This window comes from Schistocerca serialis, chromosome 9, assembly GCF_023864345.2.
Source record: "Schistocerca serialis cubense isolate TAMUIC-IGC-003099 chromosome 9, iqSchSeri2.2, whole genome shotgun sequence".
Lineage (NCBI taxonomy): Eukaryota > Metazoa > Arthropoda > Insecta > Orthoptera > Acrididae > Schistocerca > Schistocerca serialis.
In genome coordinates, this window is record NC_064646.1 from 479186182 (window position 1) to 479209673 (window position 23492).

General features: G+C 39.7%; 1 protein-coding gene across 1 annotated transcript in view; it reads right to left on the reverse strand.

Moving 5' to 3' along the window:
• Window positions 1-23492, reverse strand: part of LOC126419146 (uncharacterized) — a 163966-nt gene that overhangs the window by 67503 nt on the left and 72971 nt on the right. The window contains exon 4 of the mRNA XM_050086256.1: window positions 3958-4209. Coding sequence (XP_049942213.1) covers window positions 3958-4209 — 252 coding nt within the window. The remainder of the gene's footprint in view (window positions 1-3957; window positions 4210-23492) is intronic.

Below are 23492 nucleotides of genomic sequence, written 5' to 3' on the forward strand. Positions count from 1 at the left end.
TCATTATCTAAGGGAGGTCATAATTGTTTCTTTAGACCCAGACAAAATTTCATTTTTAGAATGAAGATGCAAATCTTTATGTCATTGTGTAAATGTTTTGGCTATTATAGATCTACTTCAGAAATATAACCGATTTTAGAAGTTTCTGAAATTTCGCTTATTTTTGTAGAATGAAAATTATTTGGGTAATCCCACTGAAGCACTTCATATGAGAAATAATGTCTTATAGCATTTATCACATAAATTATTTAGATCTAATTATATTAAGACATTTGATATTGTAGTTTTACCAAAGGTTTCATGTATTTATTATTTGCTTTAACATATCTTTTAAACCAATGATATACCTCCTCTTATTCATTTTCGGCCATAAAATCATTCATACTTGTATAAAGATTAATCTGGAGCAGTAAAATACCGAAAAGTTGTGAATTATAATCTTTTATATAAGTTTTTCTACAATTTTCAAAAACATCAGCTTATGATAAAACATCAGTTTTTAAGTATAATTATTGTTGTTCTCTTAAATTTTTGCAAATTAGTTTAACATGGTTATAATCTTCTTCACTATTATCAGATTCATCAAATTTATTATAAATTTCGTCTTTTGCTAGAAGTGGTTTTTCTTCAAATTTCTCCCAACTATCTACATATTCAAAAGAATAAACTCCCTTTTTAGTTAATAAATCTATTAGATCTTCTGGAAAAATTATTTTGATATTTTTCACTTGGTACAGTCTTAAATTTAATGTAATTTATCAAGTCTTGAATTCATAAATTGAAATGTATCAAACAAAATACATTTTTTTGTTTTTGTTTACTGAAACTTATGTATCTATTTTCATTATTTGGTATTAAATCTACTTCTTTTTCATAGTACCCAAGTTCTTTCACAAGAAATGAGAATCATAGCCAGGTAAATCATATATATAAGTTTGTACAAAATAAGGATCTTTAATAATAAATAACAATGGATTTATATCCTATTAAATTGTCATTGTGACAATCTTTTTTATGTAAAGATACCTACATAAAGAACAAATTTTATATTTATTATGTTTTGATTCTTCTTCAGAAGTTACAGATTTCATCTCTTCTTCTTCTTTTTTATAAATATTCAATAACTTTGTATTAGAGGTGGGTCCTCAATACACAACTGGATGTTTCTAGATTCCATTTATAAATTTAATATAAAAGTAAATATCACATTCTCCATGTTTTCATATTGCATAATTTAATTATTTAATCTTGATTCGGTTTGTTAGTTATTGAGTTTAAATATATTTTTTTTAATTTTTCCTATTCAAACCATTATAATTATTGTCAGCTGTTAATTCTACAAATTTTTAATTAATTATAATTACAAACTCCCAAAATTTGCATTAATATCCAAAGGACCTTTCGAGTACACTTATAATTTTTAAATTGTATGTATTAGCCTTTTTAGGCAGTTCATTAAATAAACAATTTGATTGATCATCTAATCTTTCTTTATTATTACAATGTAAGAGACTTGTATGACAAATAAATTTTGATGTCCATCATTATTATTATTTTGATTAGGAAGAAAGTTCACATAGACCTTTTACCATCAGTAGTGTGATTAAAATATAATAAATTAATGTTTTCCTTTTATATTTGGTTATTTTTAGTGGATGTACTTGTATTTTTCTTCTATTGAAAAAAAATTTATATATGTAAATCAATTTTACTCTCAGTTCTTGTAAAATAATCAGTTTCAAAATGAAGTGATATGTTAGGCATTTTTTCCTGAAGCTCTACAATAACATTTTATCATTACTTTTTCTATCTAGGTTTTTACATTTCTGTCTATCTATTGGCGTTATTTATGAAGCTATAGGCAAAGAAAACATTTTAGATTATTATGTTTAACATTAATATAAGCTTTTCTTTCTTTTATTTCTGCTGTTAGTCAATACAAAATCAACCTCTTTATGGACCATATCTATTAATTGGTAACTGCAATCCAATAACACTATTTAAAGTCTTATCAGAACCCCAGGATTGAAATTTAGATGTTAAAATCTCTTTGTTTACCCTTCTTACATTTTTGATATATATCATTTTCAGTTGTAATCCTATAATTTTGCGTTTCATAGTGGAATTCCGAAACTTAATCTTTTGTCATCATTTTGTAACAAAATGTATTCTTAGATAATATTTCAAAATTTTCGTAATTTCTGTCTTTGCATTTGAAAAGAAGTTTCGATCAAGTGAGTATATATTATTTTCAAAACTGATTGTTTGCAATTCTTTGAAATGCTTTTCAACTAAATGTTAGTGAAATGTTGTTCAATCTTTTTAATTTTTCCAAAAATATGTTAGTAGAGAAAGGAATTACTCCTTTTAATGGTTTAGCTTCAACATTTTTAAGAACTTTTCTCTATTTTATACATTATTTTAAGATTATCGTTTCTAATTTTTTCTTTCATTTCCTTTATTAAAGATGATGATTTAATTAATTATAAATTTATTTAAAATAGCTGTTCTGAATACCTAAAATCCCCCTAAATTAGTTATTTTACAATAGTGATGAAGTTGAGCTACTGTGAGATTGTATAATTCTTCTCTCATTTATAAAGAAAGAAATTATTATATTTTTAAAGAATTAAAAATAATTAATTTATATGATTAAACTAAAAATTAATAATAAAAATTTATTACATTTTTTAATAACAGATAAATCTAATTAATATCATAATAACTTCTGCAGCGGTGTTGTTAATAATTCTGAGAATCCTAACCCAAAGAGGGGTTCAGATAACGTGAGCACAGTGCCAGTGATAGAATCATAGTAGAGCACAGCATGGTATGGAGTGTAATTCTCTTGTGAATCTGTCTGCTTTAGGTTCAACCTGGCTGCAGAGGCTATTCCCGATGGCAGTCTTCAGACACCTCCTGTCTGTCACTGGCGGAATCCTCACCATTTCATCGATCCTTATTTCAGCAGATTCCTTTATCATGCTTTGCCATTAGGCACTAGTTGGACATACCAACCCTTTGGTCTCAAAATCAAAAGTATAGTCTTAACTCACTCAGTAACCTGCCACTGCTGATTACTCCATGTGTCCCAGACATACAGATGTAACTTCCCCTGGTAACATTCGGCAATACAGTGGTGTATTTTCCAAGCGCATTATAAGTCACATTCACAGTGGTGTTGCGCTGTTATGCAAAGACTCAGTAGATCCTCCGCCAACAGAAAATGGTTTTGATGTTGCATTGTCCAAGAGTTTTCACAATCTTGGCAGAGAGTGAACCTCTATGCCTATAGACTGCTGTTTCAAGTAATCTGTAAACTGGAGAACCCTGCTGTCCATGCCCTGGTGGATGGCAGCCACAGCACATGGATAAGCGTAGAGACATTCAGTGTCTCAACACTTCACCAGAAGTAGATGAATGTCACACTCATTCAAACACTGAGGTAAATTTAAATTTGGGTCATCATACAAAAATTTTCACAGCACTCCTCGCAATTAGGAATCCACTGTTTTAACCACTGCATCGTCTCACCCCACACAAATAATCATGAATTTGGATGTCAGTGGTATGGTGAAGAACAGACCCTACAAAGAGTTGATGAATTTCCTGTTAATGCAGAAAAATGTAGCATATACAAATACTCAAGAGTACAAGGTCTGAGGTATGCAGCAATCTGATGAGATCTTTCAACATCCCTGAGTTGTATCTTCGTGCATTCCATGCAATACAATTCATATCATCTAACATTTTATTTTGAAAAAATCTGAAGAGATCTGCACTACTAGAAAACGTATCCTGTACTCATTCAGACTAAAACATTACAGCCACTCAAGAAAAGATTAATGTACACCAGGGCAAACGATTAAACTAGGTGATATGGACCTCCATGCCTTATTATCATACTGGAACAGTAGAAAAGCCAAATATACAAACTAAAACTTTAGGCGTTATTACCATATATGTCCACAAATTCGCCCTCTTTGGCTTGATCTGTGATTCCAATTTTGGCGTACCATACCCCTTTCACTTTCTGGAAAATCTGCTTCAGCCCCTCAAAGGCACGATGGTCTGTTGGGACAGCCAGCTGGGCTCCCTCATCCTCACAGGTCTTCTTGGCTGCCGCCCATGGCATGAAGACACGGGATAGCTTGATGAGTGCATAGCCGGGCACATAGTGGTAGCCCTGTGGAATCTCCAGCACCTTTTCTGTAACAGACCAAGTCCACATCACAGCACTTCACACTAGATTGGCTACACATCATTGTAGTGTAATCTAATAGTTCTAATGTGTAGAGACACACGTGAGAGTTGGTGTTAAGGACTGTGAACTCTCTGATGAACTGTTGGTTTATTGGGAATGGAGATCTCCTCTGCTATGTGTGGTTCAATAAATGGTGGTTCCTGAAGGTGTTAATTAGTAGATAGCTGTCTCTTCTACAATTCTTTTTGCTTCATTATAATATTCAATTAATATTAAGTGTAGCGCTTCACATCTTAACAATTCTATGTAACTGTCCATGAACAGATCATTCCACTGTTATCCATAAACTCTGGAATATGTTGGTAATAGAAGATTATACTTCCAGGTTAAATTTGAAGTACTGCTTTGAGAAATCATGATCGCCAAACTAATAGCCTATCAGTCTGCAACATTAAACAGAACATTTCATAACAGAATGACAACCTGAAGAGAACAAATCGTGTTTAACTATGTAACAACATGTGTGCTAGTGATAATATATCATGTACTGTGTGAAAGCCATTTATTATAGTCGTTATTGTATAGGATATTCTAAATGTCCTTATTCACTGATCAGCCAGAATTTGTAACTACCTACCTAACAGACGATATGTCACAGATAACAGCAGAGACATGTAGTGACATGGAAGTGGTGAGGATTTGGTAGGTTGCTCAAGGAAGTTGGCACCTCATCTACATGTACAAGTCACCTAATTCCCATAAATTCTGGGGACAGGTGCGATGAGCTCTGATACCACATTCAGTTGTATACCAGATGTGTTAAATTGGCAGGCCAGCACATCAACTGGAACTGACTACTGTTCTCTTCGAACCACTCCATCACACTCCTGACTTTGTGACATGGCGCAGTATCTTGCTGAAAAATGCCAATGATGATCGGAAACATGATCCTCATGAGGCATTGTACATGCTGTGCGACAAGTGTAGGATACTCATTAGAGGTCATCGTGCCTTGCATGAGCTTCCCAGGACTCATGGATGCTCACCTGAATGCTCTGACCCATGGATCCTCACATGAATGTTCCCCAGAGGATAATGTAGCTGCCGCTAGCTGGTTTCCTTCCTGCAATGCAGGTGTAAAGGAGATGTTCTCCTTGAAGAAGACGAATTCGCGTCCTCCCATCAGCTTCACGAAGAAGGTATGGGGATTCATCAAACCATGTAACATTCTGCCATGGTGCCACCATCGAGCGTCAATGGTCATGTGTCCATTTCATTAGTAGTTATTGATGTCTTAGTGTTAACGTTGGCACATGCATGGGTTGTTGGCTGTGGTGGCTCATCGCTAGATGTTTTTAGTGCACTATGTATTCAGATACACTTGTGCTCTGCCCAGCATTCAAGTCTGATTTTAGTTTCACCTCTCCTCTTTCACCAATCTGCACAGCCTATGATGTCTGACATGTGTAATAACGCATGGGCGCCCAACGCTATGATGTCTGGATGTGGTTTCATCTTGGCTGCACCGTGTCTTGAGACATTCACCCCAGCACTCTTTAATCACCTGACAAGTAATGCAGTTCCCCAAATGCTCATGCCTCTGGGCCATCATAGTCTGTCCTTGGTCAAACACCCACAGAACGTGTGCCTGCCCCATTCTATACACAGACTGCATGCTCACTGATACTCCCTGCATTGTGCATGTGTCTGACTACCAGCCATTACTCCCCAGTGATGCTGCTATCGCCTGAATAGGTTTATGCCGATAGTAGTTCGGTGGTCATAAAGTTCTGGGTGACCAGTGTAAGATTTTTATGATGAAGATTCCTGGTATCTATGTGGTCTCACTTTGTTAAAGATATATATTTAGGCCTTATGCTTTTGTTTACTACTGTATAATATGAAGTTCTTCTGCATCCGCAAAACTGAAAGCATAGTAAGTGCTGAAATCCATTACTCCGTTACATTAACTGATCTCTAGGGATAATTTCATTATGTAGACTTCAATGCTTTTCTCTCTTGTTTGTGTGTTCAGAACATTGTGGTGACGGTCTGAATTCGAAACTGGACGTAGATATATTTTCAAAAGGCGACTGTTTTATGAATCATTTATTTGCTGTTGACCACTTCATTATAAAAACGTTTAAAATTCTGCTCAGATAAGTGAAACAGGCGATTCCATTCACTTGGCGAAAACTACAGACGCTGGTGAAATGCACCATGAAATTATATTTTTTAAAGAATGTATTTCAGTAGATGTTACCTATGTTTGCAAAAGTTAAAATGAAGACAAGAATCAGTGTTTCGACGAAATTAAAGGAATAGCGTCACTTGGCAGTCGTGGTGGTCAGTCACAGACTCTAAGCACTCTAGCAATAGCATCAGCAATGCAGAATGTTACGTCTCGTTCTGGTTACTGAGCTTTTCATAATTCCCGAACAGCCCATTAAACATTGTTGTTAAAAATATCGTGCTACTTTAGTTCTCATTCGTTTCATGTCTTGTGCAATCTGAAACTAAATTTTACTTCTCAATAGTTTCATGTCTTGTTTAGATAAGTTTCAAAAGTTCTTGCTTTATTGCAGTTTTAGTACAGTATGTATTAGTTCTTTAGTGTACTGAAAAGTAGCATCGTATGTAATAAATGAGGATCCATAGGTTAGATGGTACGGAAGAAATATATCAGAATTGTGGATTGCTAATGAAATGCTCTCACGTAGTTTTAGATTATGCAATATTGACACGATAACCGTGGAACAAAGAAGATTAGTGGCCCTCAGGCAGGATTAAACTGACGCATTTTGAATTAGATAAGGGGGAAAGAGACAGTCAGAAATGGAAAAAGGCAATGAGTAAAAAGTAAAGGAAGAAGTCACATCTCACATGGAGTTTAGCAATCTCTTTGACTTGTTATCTAAAACAAGGTAAGCTTCAACCTCTTTTTGAGCGAAGTAAATTGCAGCAGACTCGTAGAAACAACTTTAAGCCTAGATCAGTACAGAAGTCAAGTAGAAGGAAGAGAGGCATACGACTCAGCAGCAGTCACAGGAGCAGTACAGGCCAAATGTTACTGGAAGAGCTACGTCAGCACGCGTGGGCACAGGCATCGTGAACCCTAGTGCTATCCTTAGCTGAGGTGACATAGGATGGAGGGGCATTTCACAGAGGATCTATTACTTATAGTAGGACGAGCAGGAAACAGCTTGGTAAGCAACTTACAGTATAATAATAATGGTGACGAGGAGGAAGTAGGAGGTACAAATGCACATACCTGTGTGGGATTTGTAGAGCTTTTGTAGCGCCTCTGAAAGGATACCAACTTTATGGTTTCACTTTAATCTGTTTGAGACAGAAATGCACACCGACTTTTGTGCCTACAGTAATCATGTTTTTTCCGGAATGGTTGTACCAGTGAGCTAGAGGAGAGATGGACACCTGTGCTATGTTTTTGTATAAGTGATAATACTCATGTGATTCATTTTTGTCCTCTTCCAGTGCTGGGTCTGGCAATCTGCCAGGGGGGTGGGGGGGTGGTGGTTGGGGTGGGGGGGCGGACGATCTGCAGGTTTGGAACGCAATGCCCTTATTGTTAGTCAGCCCTGTCTCCCAGCAGCTTCTGGAAGCGGGTTTTAGTCTCTGGTGCCGCCACGTTCGGCACTTGGACGCTGAAGCTGGTGATGGACGGTTCATTTTTGTATGTGGTCCGTGGACATATCCTCAACATGAGTATTACATGTGAAATATTTAGTTTGAAGTACGCACTTCTTTTTCAGAATATCTGGTTTTTTCTTTTTTTCTTCTTTTTCCGTATATCTGTTGCCAGACTAGAGGGAGACGTTTTTATTAATTAAATTGGGCAGTCGACTGGATTATACAGTGGCCGTTTTAAACAAAGGGCACGCTTTGCAAACATTTTTCTATTAAACTTCTTCGTGTGCTAGATTGATCCGTGATTACAGACCTGTGAACTGTGCTATTGATGTTACATGTGTGTGAATTATTTTGTACGGACAAGCACACACGAAGGATGAGTACATCTAAAGCCATTGTTTCCAGTGGACCCCGTGGTCGCTGGCTGCACAGACTGTGAGACAAAGTTCTTGACTCGACTTCAGTCCAGATTATGGACAAATATCTAGCGTGCGGCTTGTCTAAGTTGTTTGTAGATCTTGTTTTGGATTGGAAATGTTTTGCTAAACTTAAATTAAGATTGTGCATGTGGCAGTGTTTGCATCTGTAGGGACTGACCACGAATTAAGAAATTGTCTTAGACTGATTAACGGTCTGCTAGATGTGCATAATTTGGGGTTAAAATGTTGACATGATCTAATAGTGTACTCATTCCTGCTCTGCTATTCCAGTCTGCATGGGCTATATCAAGGTTTAGAGAGCTAGAATTGTCTGTGTGCTTAAGAGTAAGGAGGACATCTTCTAGCCCCAGACGATTTCCAAATTAACAGCGCATATTGTAGATTAATTGTATTATAAAGAAAGAAAGTAACTGTTTCCTTCCAACAGTGGGTTTTGTGAAATAATTAAATGTAGAGAATCAGTATTGGTAAGATACCAATTGTATTAGGATAAATTAATACGGAATTTGTAAGCGAAGACAAAAATTTGTATTCGTATGAAACCGGTTCGTTTTAGCATGAATAACGAGACAACTACCTATAATTTCACCAAATGAGAATTTTAGAAAAAATAAAGTTTATGGTGTTCAGATAACTAACAGGGGTTTCCATGTTGTTTCGCAGCCAGTTCCAAGTACCCATTCCCGCCGCACTTACCTAGTATGACTGTCAATATCACTGTAGCATAACTAGAACACGCTGTGTGCGTGGCAAAAGAGCGATGTGGGCACTCATTCAATGAATGGCTCGGTATGCGTAAACTTCGCTGTTTTAAGATCGTTTTAATGCCATCCGTTGCTCGAGTTAGTCCCTCATCACGATAACAATGTGGTATCATTCATCCGCGATGCAATTTTGTTTCTCGTGAAGGGTACACAGTGGTGGGCGTTGCATATTTATATTCATGTGCACAGAGAGACATACGTCTGGCAGCCTCGCAGCTGCCAACATCTCCTCTTCCTAAGGTGCGCCTTAGATACGCTAAGGGTAGGGGTTTGATGTTTTATATTTAGTGGGAGCCACAGTACAATAACGAATAAGTGAAAGTAAAGTAAGTACTCTGACACCTTCGTCTTATTTGGCGACTATATGTATGATTTTATCAAGAAATTAGGGAGCTTACTGAGAAGCAGCCAGAACAATTTTGCGTTTAATTAGGTCACGTAATTTGCTCCTTTCATTTACACAGTTGCTTAATTTAATTTTATGGTGTTCCGTGAAATGAATAAGTAATGTCAGTGAACAGGCATTACGAGACTCATGTAGTCAAAAGATCGCGTGCTGAGATTCTGCTCAAGATGGATTTGGTCGAAGACTGAGGAGAAACGGTGGTGCCAGCAGATGGTGAGTGCGAACCTGAAGCGCTATGGGAGGCGTGCCGAAGCGATCAGGTTTTGGCAGAGGAAGAGCCGGAAGAGCAGGACAATGAACGTAGGAATGCGGGACCACAAGCAGAGTGTTGTGGATTGGCAGGAGAGCCAACCCACGAATGTTAGAGGAAACCGAAAGGCACGCGTTTAAGCTCACGCAGGCTGGCGTGAGGTCTGGAACAGGACAAGGAATTTAGACTTCAGAAAAAAGGAGGTAGCTTGTGGAATACTTAACTTTAATCCATGAATGTTGAACGTAGCTCTTGTCTGTACATTATTTACAATATCAATAGTAACTGAGCATGGCGCCTTGCTAGGTCCTATCAAATGACGTAGCTGAAGGCTATGCTAACTATCGTCTCGGCAAATGAGAGCGTATTTTGTCAGTGAACCATCGCTAGCAAAGTCGATTGTACAACTGGGGCGAGTGCTAGGAAGTCTCTCTAGACCTGCCGAGTGGCGGCGCTCGGTCTGCAATCACTGATAGTGGCGACACGCGGGTCCGACGCATACTAACGGACCGCGGCCGATTTAAAGGCTACCACCTAGCGAGTGTGGTGTCTGGCTGTGACACCACACAGAGTCGTTTGGTGCTCGCCTTTGCGAGGAGCCAGTCACGGACATGGATTCTGCTGCGCCGCCAGCGGACATTGAGGACGTAGAACAAATTGGTGTTCCAGAATGCGCAAACACTGACGCGCTTCTGGAGCAAGAAAAATAGTGTGGATAGTAGGCTTGAACGAAATCTTAAGGAAAACGAAGATAGATTGGAATGTATTGATAGTAGGGTACATCAGAAATTAGGTGGGCAGATACATTCTCTTAAAAAGAGGGTCGTTGTGCATAATGTGAGATTAGATGATATGGGAACCAGAGATGATGCACTGCTTGCGGAGAATACAGCGACAGGTGCATCGATTCGAGACTAAGTAAAATGGGTAGAGGTTGTTATTACTGAGACTGTGGATGGCATTTGGGACCGAACAGTGGCCGCCGAAAGGGATCTGGTGAGTTGTGGTACCATAGGTGACAAAAGTCATGGTATACCTCCAGATATCGGACCCCCCTTTTGCCCGGCGTAGTGCAGTAGCTCGACTGGTATGAACCCTACAAGTCGTTGGAAGTCCCTCGTAGATTTACTGGGCCATAATTGCCAAAGTGTTGCCAGAGCAGGATTTTTCGCACGAACTGTCGCCTTGATTACATCTCATAAATGTTTGATGCGATTCATGTCGGACAATCTGGTTGATCAAATCATTCGCTCATTCGATCGATTTGTCCAGAAAGTTCTTGAGACCAATCACATTGAAAATTCTGTCTTTGTTTGGGAACATGAAGTCCAATACTGACCGGAAATAGTTTCCAACTAGCCAAAAATTTTCATTTCCAGTGAATGATCGGTGTATTTGGACGGGAGGACCCAGTCCACTGCATGTAAACACAGTCCGCACCGTTATGGAGCCACCACCAGCACGCACAGTACCTTGTTGACAACTTGGGTGGAGCCTGCGCATCTTTCGAGCCCTACCATCAGCTCTTACCCGCTGAAATAGTGGTTCATCTGACGAGGCCACTGTTTTCCAGTCACCTAGTGTCCAACCTATAGGGTCACGAGCTCAAGGGCGGCACTGGAGGCCATGTCGTGCTGTTACCAAAGGCATTCGCGTCGGTCATCTGCTGCCATAGCCGATTAACGCCAAATTCTACCGCGCTATCCTAATGGATATGTTCATCGTCCGTCCCACATTGATATCTGCGGTTATTTCACGCAAGGCAGATTGTTTGTTACCGCTGACAACTCAACTCAAACGCCGCTGCTCTCGTTCGTTAATTGAAGGCCGTCGCCACTGCGTTGTCCACAGTGAGGGGCAGTGCCTGAAATTCGGTATTCTCGGCACATTCTTTGACACTGAGAATCTCGGATTATTGAATTACCTAGCGATTTCCGAAATGGAATGTCCGATGCGTCCAGCTCCATCTACCATTCCGCGTTCAAAGTTTCAGTTCCTGTTGTGTGACAGTAATCATGGAGGAAACGTTTCAACATGAATCACGTGAGTGCAAATGACAGCTCCACCTATGCACTGGCCCTTTATAACTTGTGTACACGATACTACAGCCAACTGCAGTTCCGTGTGTGGTGTGCGTACTGTAAGACCTTCAGTACACACACCATCAGATTATTTGACTTGTCGCTCTAACGAAGTAGGCGAGTGTCAGCAATATGTCTCGTGGTCTTATCATGGCGTGTTTATCTTCTGCCGTTAGGTCAGACGATAGAAATGCCACTTGCACGCTTAGAGTAGCAGATTGACGGTGACCAACTTTAAACAGAACTTGATTAATTTTCAGACACACTTATTAAAATAATAACAAGCATAAAAATTATTTAACTTGGTTCTGGATGCTATTTACAATTGACAATCTGAAGTTCCTTTCGTATTGGTACGTTAATCTGATTCTCACATACTTCTCTGATACTTGACAAAAGTGTCTATACATTTATCTTCATGGCTATGCACAGGAATATGGTAATCTTACTAGGCGCAGACTGAAACTTGACTACAGACTGGTGCAGACAAATGCAGACTACTACAGACTGGTGCAGACAAGTGCAGACTGATACAGACTGGTGCAGACAAATGCAGACTGACTAATCGGAGGTCTGTACACTCGTTATAATACCTCGCGCGTTCACGTATCACTGCGCGAGTGTGATCCTCAAGGATAAAAGGTTCTACTTCAGCAGTAATCTCATTGGCTGCATTACATATTAATACGCGGATCGGCGGAAGTAGAATTTGGTTCGTCTCTATGGCAGCGCCATCTCATAGTGTGGAGACGGACGAACGCTGCGCCTGCACTGTTGTGCTTAGCGGGGCGCGCTCTAGTGGGAAAGTTGTGTACGCGCTGACTACGTGGAGCTATGTACACAACAATGTGGATCACTGTCCCATGACTTTTGTCACCTCAGTGTATACCTAAGAAAGAACAAATTAAAGAAGCAGTCGAGAGTGTCTGTACAGACCAACAGGTAGTCTTAGAGGGTGTTTGTCAAGAAGTGAAGGAACAAGAAGTGGCTCTAATAGCCGAAACAGACGAAATTAGCAAAATTGTAGAGGAAGTAGACTCACTTGCCACACTGGTGGAGTGAATCACACTACGTTGTGAAGCGAGTTCAGATAGTACGCAACCAGTAGCGTTTGGCGATTAGGAAGATACGCGATCGCAGTAACAGGGTGGGAAAGAAGAGCGAGAAATCAGCCGCAGACACCGTCTCTCGATGTACTGCAGACAGCAAATTCAGATGCAGACGAGAGGCCATGAGATTAGGGAGGGCTAAAGAAATCGAAGAGTAGGAGAGGAGGAGACGAAAAGAAGCAGAGGAGATAAAATATTTGGAGGGGCCACTTTGTGAGATACGTGGAACTACACCCACGACTAATTTTGCAAATAGTCACTGGGATTCAGATTCTGAGAAGTATTGTAGGAGACACTTTGTCAGTGCTTAATTATTCACATCATCCAGGGCCAAAAATCAGCATCATCCTGTGATGCATTTGTCACAATTTGACAATGCAATACCGTCTTCCTGGGGACACGTCCTCAAGAGGAAGTTCGTGTGTAATCATTATGAGATGAGGCACAAGGTAGGAAGCAAATACTATTGAAGGATAGTTCTACGTACGAATATCTCTGTAGGGATTTCCTAAATGAGTTCTGGTCTAACAGTAAATTAGATATCCTCATGAAGCCTAACTGTCGCGAGAGCAGCGAAAGAGATCCTGTAAAATATTTTAGAAAGATGGACAAGCAAAATACACTAAATATCCGGACACCTGCCTGAAATAACTCACAAATTCGTGGTGCCCTTCATCAGTAATGTTGGAATTCAGTATGATGATGGCCCATCCTTAGCCTTAATGACAGCTTCCACTCTCGCAGACGTACGTTGAATCAGGTGCTGCAAGGTTTCTTGGGGAATGGAACCCCATTCTTCACGGAATGCTTCACTGAGGAGAGGTATCGATATCTGTCGGTGAGGCCTGGCACGAAGTCGGCGTTCTAAAACATCGCAATGGTGTTCTATAGGATTCAGGTCAGGACCCTGTGCAGGCCAGTCCATTACAGGGATGCTATAGTCGTATAACGACTCCGCCACAGGCCGTGCATTATGAAGAGGTGCTCGATCGTGTTGAAAGATGCAGTCGCCATTCCCGAATTGCTCTTCAATAGTGGGAAGGAAGAAATTGCTTAAAACATCAATGTAGGCCTGTGCTGTGATAGTACCACGCAAAACAACACAGGGTGCAAGCCCCCTCCATGAAACACACAACCACACCATAACACCACCGCCTCAGAATTTTACTGTTGGCGTTACACACGTTGGCAGATGACGTTCTCTGGGCATTCGCCATACCCACACCCTGCCATCGGCTCACCACCTTGTGTACCGTGATTCGCCACTCCACATAACGTTTTTCCACTGTTAAGTCGTCCAATGTTTACGCTCCTTACAGCAAGCGAGGCGTCCTTTGGCATTTACCGGCGTGATGTGTGGCTTGTGAGCAGCCGCTCGACCATGAAATCTCAGTCTGCTTACCTTCTGTCTAACTGTCATAGATCCTGATGCAGTTTTCCTGTGTCCTATTACACATTACGATACTCTTCAACTGTCTGCGGTCTCTGTCAATCAACAGACGAGGTCGGCCTGCACGCTTTTGAGCTGTACGTGTCCCTTCACGTTTCCACTACACTATCATATCAGAAACCAGACATAGTGGAGCTAGAGAGATTAGAAGTATCGAAATCTCGCGTACAGACGTATGACGCAAGTGACATCGAATCACCTGACCAGGTTCGAAAGTCCGGAACGCCCCATTCTGCTCTCTCATGATGTCTAATGACTACTGAGGTCACTGATATGGAGTACCTGGCATTAGGTGGCAGCACAATGCACCTAATATGAAAAACGTATGTTTTTGGGGGTGCGCGGATACCTTTGATCACATAGTGTAGATACTTTGATATGCCATATGACATACAGGAGTTAATTCACATCTGCATTACCAAGTTACCGCAAAAACTACCAAGAGAGATTATCGTAACTGGACTTATTACAAGAGTTGTGGTGTGGTCAGGATTCCTATGTGGCTAATACCGCGAGAAGGTTCAAATGGTTCAAATGGCTTTGAGCACTATGGGACTTGACATCTGAGGTCATCAGTCCCCTAGAACTTACAACGACTTAAACCTAACTAACCTAAAAACATCACACACATCCATGCCCGAGGTAGGATTCGAACCTGCGGCCGTAGCAGCAGTGCGGTTCTGGACTGAAGAGCCTAGAACCGCTCGTCCACAATAGCCGGCGACCGCGAGAAGGTTTGAACCGGATCGACCCCACAATGAAGTTAGCAACAGGGGTAAGTGGAATGTGCAACACGCGCAGGGCCATAGGACGGCGGGATGCTGCACCTATCGTGACAGATGGAGAAGTTTCAGGAGAAACAGACCAAGAAGGGACAACGGCAACTCGCTGCAAGTAATGTGTAGTTAGCGTAGAAAAACGAGTGCCGAAATGAAGGATGCGGCTCGCGTGCATGACCAGAGGATAAAGTGCTGGCACCGAAGTATAAGAAAGAGGTCGTGGAGACTTTGTACATAGCTAACGGTAAACTGAGGGAGAGCCTCCTTGATGAAGTGGGAGAATCTGGATCACTCAAGCAAACATTAGTTAGCATGGAAATAAGTAATAAATATAGTTGTTACTTGTGTACTCGACTCTGGGACAGAGAGGAAGCGACACAGTAAAATTGTCAGACTTGCAATCGAGCTAAATATGAAGGAGGCAGCGAGCCGACATCGCAGATGAAATGTGAAGCTACGAAGTAATGAGCTGGCAGTGGGAGATAAAATACTCTCCAAGTCGCACCAACTGTCTAAGGAACGTAAATTCCTAACGAACAAGTCCTTTAATGTGTACAGCTACCCATTCAAAGTTTGTTGAGTAGCACACCCCAATACTATTGAAGCAGAAACGATCAGTGGACGAAAATCCCGTGGACTGCACCACATCACACGCACAAAACTGTGAAAGTGCTGAGTGTAGTCTCTAAACAGTGAGTTTGCTTCCTGTGGATGTCCTTGTTACTAGAGATTATTGATTTGATCAGAGATGACGGCAGGACGAATAGGTGTACTTAAAGAAAAGCAAATAGTGTAGGTGCGATATGCCCAAGAACTTTTGGCGTGTTAATCTGAGGTATAGACTTGTGTAAGGGGATTGTGAGTCGCACCGAAATAGTGCACGAAGTTTGTGTGTGTGTGTGTGGTTTTTTTTATATACCTATTGGAAAGACTTTGTGCCCACTATGGTGGCTGGTTCAAATGGCACTGAGCACTATGGGACTTAACATCTGAGGTCATCAGTCCCCTAGAACTTAGAACTACTTAAACCTAACCAACCTAAGGGGATCACACACATCCATGTCCGAGGCAGGATTCGAACCTGCGACCGTAGCGGTCACGTGGTTCCAGACTGAAGCGCCTAGAACCGCACGGCCACACCGGCCGGCCACGATGGTGGGTTATGCCTGTGAATGTTAAGTAACACCTAAATACTGCGATAGTATGAGTTTTTCTTGCGTCTTTGGAGCGCATGAGGTATTGAGCCCAAGTAGAAGAAAATGCTTTCGAGAAGTGCGTTTCAGGAAGAGGTGAGTGTGCTTTGACCGCTGTAAATGCTTTAGCTGAAGGGCGATCACGATATGACTGATGGATGTAATGATAAATGTTCGAGATGAAAATGAGAAGATGAAGACGAGCCATCCAACGCGAAATAACAGGGAGTTTGTGTACAAGGTTAACACCAATCTAAGCTAACAATGGATGCCGAACCTTTCAGATGTTAGATGACGATGCTGTGTTGTCCAATCGAATGACATACTTGTAGTGTGCTCTAATGTATTGCGCTATTACAGAATGTGGATCTGTTTTGGCTGGTGTAACTAACTGTTCAAGCCAGTGAGAGTCATCTTGGGAAGAGCTGACTAGCCAAGTGTACTGTGTGGTACTGGCGCTCAGAAAAATTGTAACTGTTGTTGTACTATGAGAAGTAGAGGTGGAATCGACATAGTAGGATCCAGGACGTGGAGAATGTGTTAAGCAGTGCAATGTAAAGTGACGTATCTACAGGCGGCGATATAATGACTGGCCGAGTGATGCTGTGAGTTCGTGTTGAATGTGTGGCTGATGGTCACAAAGGATCATTCTCACGATTCAGCCGGTCTAAAACGCCAACAGTTTTGTATCGATGGAGTATGAGTTTTTTTGGAGCTATTATTGGCATTTCGACTTTGGTGGTTAAGGACATACCCGTTTCGACAAAGCTGTAGCTGAGAGAGGCACTGCTTCGCTCCCCTGTTTTCTACAATTACAATATATTTTGAATATCACAGTATGTTGCATCGACTTAGACCCACGAAGTCTTTGCAGACTGAGTAAATGTGAAGGGTCACTGCATCACTGTTGTACTAGCCTGTTGTCGTAATGAACTGTACAATGCTAACTATCTCTATTCATAAGGTGAATCTCTTTGCGAGATGATAACATATTTAGTCAGTAAGGTAGTATCCTAAGTCCTAAAGAGTTGTGAATACGTGTTTCACATACTCAACTTACCTGTAAATACTGTCATATGGCGCATCAAAGTACCTATACAATGTGATCAAAGGTATCCGCACACCCCCAAAAAGATACGTTTTTCATATTAGGTGCATTGTGCTGCCACCTACTGCCAGGTACTCCATATCAGAGAACTCAGTAGTGATTAGACATCGTAAGAGAGCAGAATGTGTAAGTAGGCTGTTTCTGTTTTCTTATTGGCAACGTTACGTAGCGCTCTGTACGAAAATCACTGGCTGTGCTGTGTGCAGTCTGTGGCTAGTTTGCATTGTTGTCTCCCATTGTAGTGTTGGGCAGTGGCAGCTGGATGTGAACAGCGCGTAGCGTTGCGCAGTTGGAGGTGAGCCGCCAGCAGTGGTGGATGTGGGGAGAGAGATGGCGGAGTTTTGTAATTTGTCATGAACTGCTATATATATTATGACTATTAAGGTAAATACATTGTTTGTTCTCTATTAAAATCTTTCATTTCCTAACTATGCCTATCAGTAGTTAGTGCCTTCTGTAGTTTGAATCTTTTATTTAGCTGGCAGTAGTGGCGCTCGCTGTTTTACAGTAGTTCGAGTAACGAAGATTTTTGGTGAGGTAAGTGATTTGTGAAAGGTATAGGTTAATGTTAGTCAGGGCCATTCTTTTGTAGGGATTTCTGAAAGTCAGATTGCGTTGCGTTAAAAATATTGTGTGTCAGGATAAGCACAGTCCTGTACAATTTTTCTAAGGGGACGTTTCATATGTCGACCCTCAGCCGAGGATACCTCACTGGAATCTTCTGATTTTTTCTTGTAGTTTGTGTAATTAGTGTAGCTATTGTTTATTGCTAGTGCGTAATTGTAGAGAGAATCTCCTTTGTAGTTGCAGTCTTTCATTGTTGTACAGTAAAACGGTTGTGGCATGCATGTAGATTTGCACCAAGTATTTCGCAGCTGCAATTAACTAGATATTATTTTCAGTGCTATGTTAATGTGTTCTCTTATTCTTGCTCTTCAAATTGTGTTTTTCTGTGTTATCGTGTGAAATATTGTGACAATAATGGTGCGTGAAAAACGTAATACTAGGCTCCAAAGTAAACTAAGAAATGACAGTGAAGACGAAAGCAGTGTGTTAGCGCCACCGAGTAATGAATTAACTAATGTTCAAAGTAGTAATTTGGTAATTGTACATAGGGAAATGGAGCGGGCTGCAAACAATGGTGTAGACAGTGAAACAATTTGTGAACAGGGAAGCATTATCGATCGATCGGTCGGCAATAGCTTGCCTCGGGAATCCGAAATGACAGGACACAATCTTGCAAATACTGTATATTCAGGTTTTGCGTCCTCACCCTTTTCTCAAATAAGTCAAGACACATTTTCTGCTTTTCAAACTGCGAATATTGCCGGTTCAAATGCATTGCCGAATAGCACTGAGGAACATGTTTCAGACACCAGTGCATTGTTATTACAATTAATGCAACAAATGGGACAAAAGCTTCAAAAGTTAGACACAATGGAACAAAATCAGAGACAAACACAGCAACAGTTAGACACAATGGAACAAAATCAGAGACAAACACAGCAAAAGCTTCAAAAGTTAGACACAATGGAACAAAATATTCAAAAGTTAGACACCACGCTTGAACAAACACGTGAGGATTTAACTATTGAGTTACATAACATCGAATCGAAGTGTCAAAATGTCTGTAATGACGTAAAAACACAAATTTGTGAGCATTTCCAACCTATTTTTTCGCGGCATGAAAATGCATTACAGAACCACGAAGCAGCGATAAAAGAACTGTAAACTATTGTTCATCAAAATCATGAGACCCTGCAAGCTAAAATTGACTCAGTTGCATCTACCGATTCGGTTACGCAACTTGCAAAAACTCAAGAAAACTTAAAGGACACAGTAGATACTCTGAAAATTGGTTCAGAAAGACACATGGAGGAAATTAGTTCATTATCAGAAAGTAGTTGAACTTTCGGATCAGCTAAATAATTTATCTACGAAGGTAGATGATAATCTGAATGACACAAAACCGGTAGTCCTTAATGAGACAGAAGAGTGCGAACAAATTGGGAAACTTAAACAAAATATGAATTAAATTAATACGCAACACCAAAGAGAAATCCGGGAAGTACAAGATCAGCTGACACAGGTAATACAAGAATTACGTATTTCAGAGGACACTCGCGCCCCAATACGGGAAGAGGGACATAGAAATACGGAACAGCCACAAAATAATAACACAGCGCATTTCGGAAATTATGAAAGAAATTGGCAATGTGCACCGAATTTTGAGATGGAACCGCCGAAACGACGTAACAATGACCGATATGCGACTCGCCGACATGATGACTTTGACTATAAGCTGTTCATTACTACACGTAAATTCAAAACATTTAAGAATTCTGCCAACGACATTCATCCACAAGCATGGCTCCATCAATTCTCTCATTGTTTTCCTCCCAACTGGTCATTAGAACACAGATTAGAATTTATGTGTGGCTATTTAGAGAATGAACCAGCTGTAAGAATGCGATCGGTCATTCACGATTGTCACAGTGAAGGAGAATTTTATCATGCCTTCCTCTCAGCGTATTGGTCTCAAGCTACACAAGACCGAGTAAAACATGGCATCATAATGATGAAACATTTCGAACAATCTGAATTTTCCAGTCTTGTGAAATATTTTGAAGACATGTTGCATAAGAATCAGTATCTTTCAAACCCATACAGCCCTTCAGAACTCATCCGCATTTGCTTAATGAAATTGCCTGAACATTTACGACATATTATATTAGCAGGACGTTGCAAAGACGACATTGAACCTTTTCAGGGACTCTTACAAGAATTAGAAATTGACACAGACAGTTGCAGGATGCGAAAACAGGAAAACAATCACTACAGGTCACATCCGTCACAATTCCGTGACGACAGAAGCAATAACTGGACACGACAAGCCTATTCTTACAACGTAAATCGTGACCAAAACAGACACCACCCGTATGACAACCACTGGCAGAGCAATAGTTACAGAGGAAGATCGCATTTCCGTAGTAATGAATATGACAGAGTCAATTATAGAAACAGACAATTTGGCAATCAGAACTATTATTATCACGGGAGACAGAATAACTTTAGATGCAATGGTCCAGCGCGCAGTTACGATTCAGGGAGAAATTCTCCACCACATTACCGACAAATAAGAAACTATGTAAACTACCGACAAGACGACAGACGTGAATTTCATCAGAACTGGCGGGATTCTGACAGAGTTGGGCCCTCTCGGCAAGGCGAATTTGTAGAAGTTAGGTCTCCTAATCCCAATAACAACGCGCGCCAACAAAGAGACAGACAATGACTCGCGCCGCAGGCACCCATGTGCGCCGGCTGGCTCAGAGAAAAATAACATAGAAGCTAGACTTGAGAAAAATTCCAGTATTCTTTACCGACATATACTGCATGATAATTGCGTTCAAGCTGAAACTCTGAGTACTTTGAAGAGTAAAAGATTGTACCACATTTCACATGTAAAACCGTTTATTGAAAGATAATCTGCTTTTTAACTTTGTCATTGCCATAAAACTTTTCACTTTACATTGCTAGTAGGCTTTGTCAGACTTAGAATCTGTTAATATGCAACAATGTTTGAAGTTAAATATCCAGTCCAGAACCACGAGAACTTATTTCAACAGAAATTATGAATGCATTGTTATAGTGAACAGACGACACAATGTTGTTATTTGTACATTCTTGCTTGTTAGTTGCACGATTATGTAAGGACTATCAGGCTTACATACATAGAACATGTACTGGTACTGCTAATGAGATTTTAATGCAACATTTTGGTTTACTTGAAAATACATTATGGATTCAAAGTGCTTTCTGAGAGATACCAGATGACACAGTGGTTAGTTTATTTGACAGCTACACGACTATATCACGACGCTACTAATGTGTGACACAATTTACATTGTTGCTTTTGCGGTGTATCTGTTTTATATCTGCACAATTTTTCTGAATTCTTCTGGAATGTAAAACACGTTTTAGTAGTAACTTTTGTGGTATAGCTACAATGAGACAGCCTTTTCCGTAGCACAACAGTACATTACAGTACAGTACTTTCTTCATCACAACAATAAGCGTAATAACTACGATATCTATACACAAAGCATTTCACTTTCGTTTATAATGAGGTAAGTACATTGACTTCAGCAGAACTTTGTTTACAGAAGATGATAACTAAGAGACCTCCACAGAGATTATCTTACAAGACGCACAGTTTAGCGCTACAGTACACATATTTGAGTGATTAATTTTGTACTTAAAACATTTATTTTTTAAAGGTATTTGAAGTACAATGATACAAGGGTTTTCCGTGATATATTTCATCCCATTGCTGTAATCTGTAACATCTGAGGGTATAATTACATTAATCCTCAGGGGGGTACATGCCTACTTTGTGTACCATGTGTTTGGCAAGCACAAGGAGCCCTAGCTAATATGGTATTTGCTTATACAACTTTACACATCTGCACCATATTTCTCTAAAACACAAATTACACAGCTATCTGATCATTTAACTGAGAGATAAACTCTTTTTTACTACATCAGTGACACATGTTTACGTAATTACACCGTTGGATAACTTCACACTTACGAAATTGTATTTTGTCTGTACTTTGTGAACTGTTCATATATTTTTGGACCCATTGTGATATTATGAGAGCTTTGAATGATATATTTGGTATGGGATCACGATTTTTAAAGTACGTTTGAGGCAGCTGACACTTTTGACATGAGCAGAGAATTTTTTTAGGTTTTGAAATTATTGAAGGAAGGTACGACGATTTTGAGATTTGGCTGAGGTTTTATGATGTTATGATAACGATGTGTATTATGCTGTTGCGGTATGTTTATGATCAATAAGCTGATGCTATATGAGTTATTTGAGTATGCTACGTATCAGTTATGATGAAATATTGAAGAAGTGTCGACGAATAAAGTAAGGAATAATGAGTAGTGGTTAGGGCCTCTAGTTTGTGAAAAAGGTTGTTGGAAACCAAGTATCGTACTTTAAGAGTTATGAAATGTATGTAAATGCATGAATGTATTACAATGCCGACGAAAATTTTTTGGACACTGTTATATCAATAGGATTTTGTTTCTACAGATTTGTAACCCAAATTCTTGACCTGTGAAATATTTTTATATGAGACTGTCACTGTAGCGGAAACTGCCATCGTAAATATTTCAGCAATAAAGGTAAGTGACCTTGGCGTAATGCGTTTTGGGCGCCCAGCTGAGAGGTAGACGTCTGACAAAAGAAAGCCATTAGGTGCAAAAAAAAAAGAGGCCATTATCCTCGCTATTGACATTCCTTTGTAGAAAGCATCGCAAATACGACACGCTCGAACTTGAAAACATATGATTACACTGTGGAGCTCTTAATTTATGATATTTACTAAAATGCCTAATGAAATGATGAGAAACATTTTACATCCATTGTCTTTCTAGTTGAGAGATTGCTCATTTTGTTTAATATATAGTTTCTAGCTGCACTGCAGCATTGTTTAAAATAGAATTTTATAGATGTACTAATATAAATATTTTCTGTCTACAGATTGAGTAAATAATATTTTTTTCAAAAAAATGAGGGAGCACCAAAAGACATTTACCTTCACAGGAACTGCATTCATAATTTTCTTTTCAAGTACTTGGTAATTTCTTTTGTAGAAATAGTTTTGGTCCACCACTTTAATTACTTAGACATTAAGATATGATTATACATTTCCCTTATCTGCATTGTTATCTTTAGTGTACTATTTTTTTCTGCTTGAGCTATGTCATATTTAGGTATTTCATTTTCTGCTGCTGTTTGCCAGGCATAGTGTTACTGAATTTGACTTTGTGTTACTCTGCTAAGCCAGTTTACTACTGATCTATTTTGCTTGTTTGCTGCACAGTGCCTTATATTAGTTGTAATATTGCAATTGTTTTGCCTATTTAAATTTTTTGTCATTGCTGTTGTATTAATTGTTTTATGTGCTGCTGCATTGCCTCGTCCCTTGGTATATATATCTGAGCTCAGTAGATTTACGTTAGCTTAAGAGGGGGTAGACT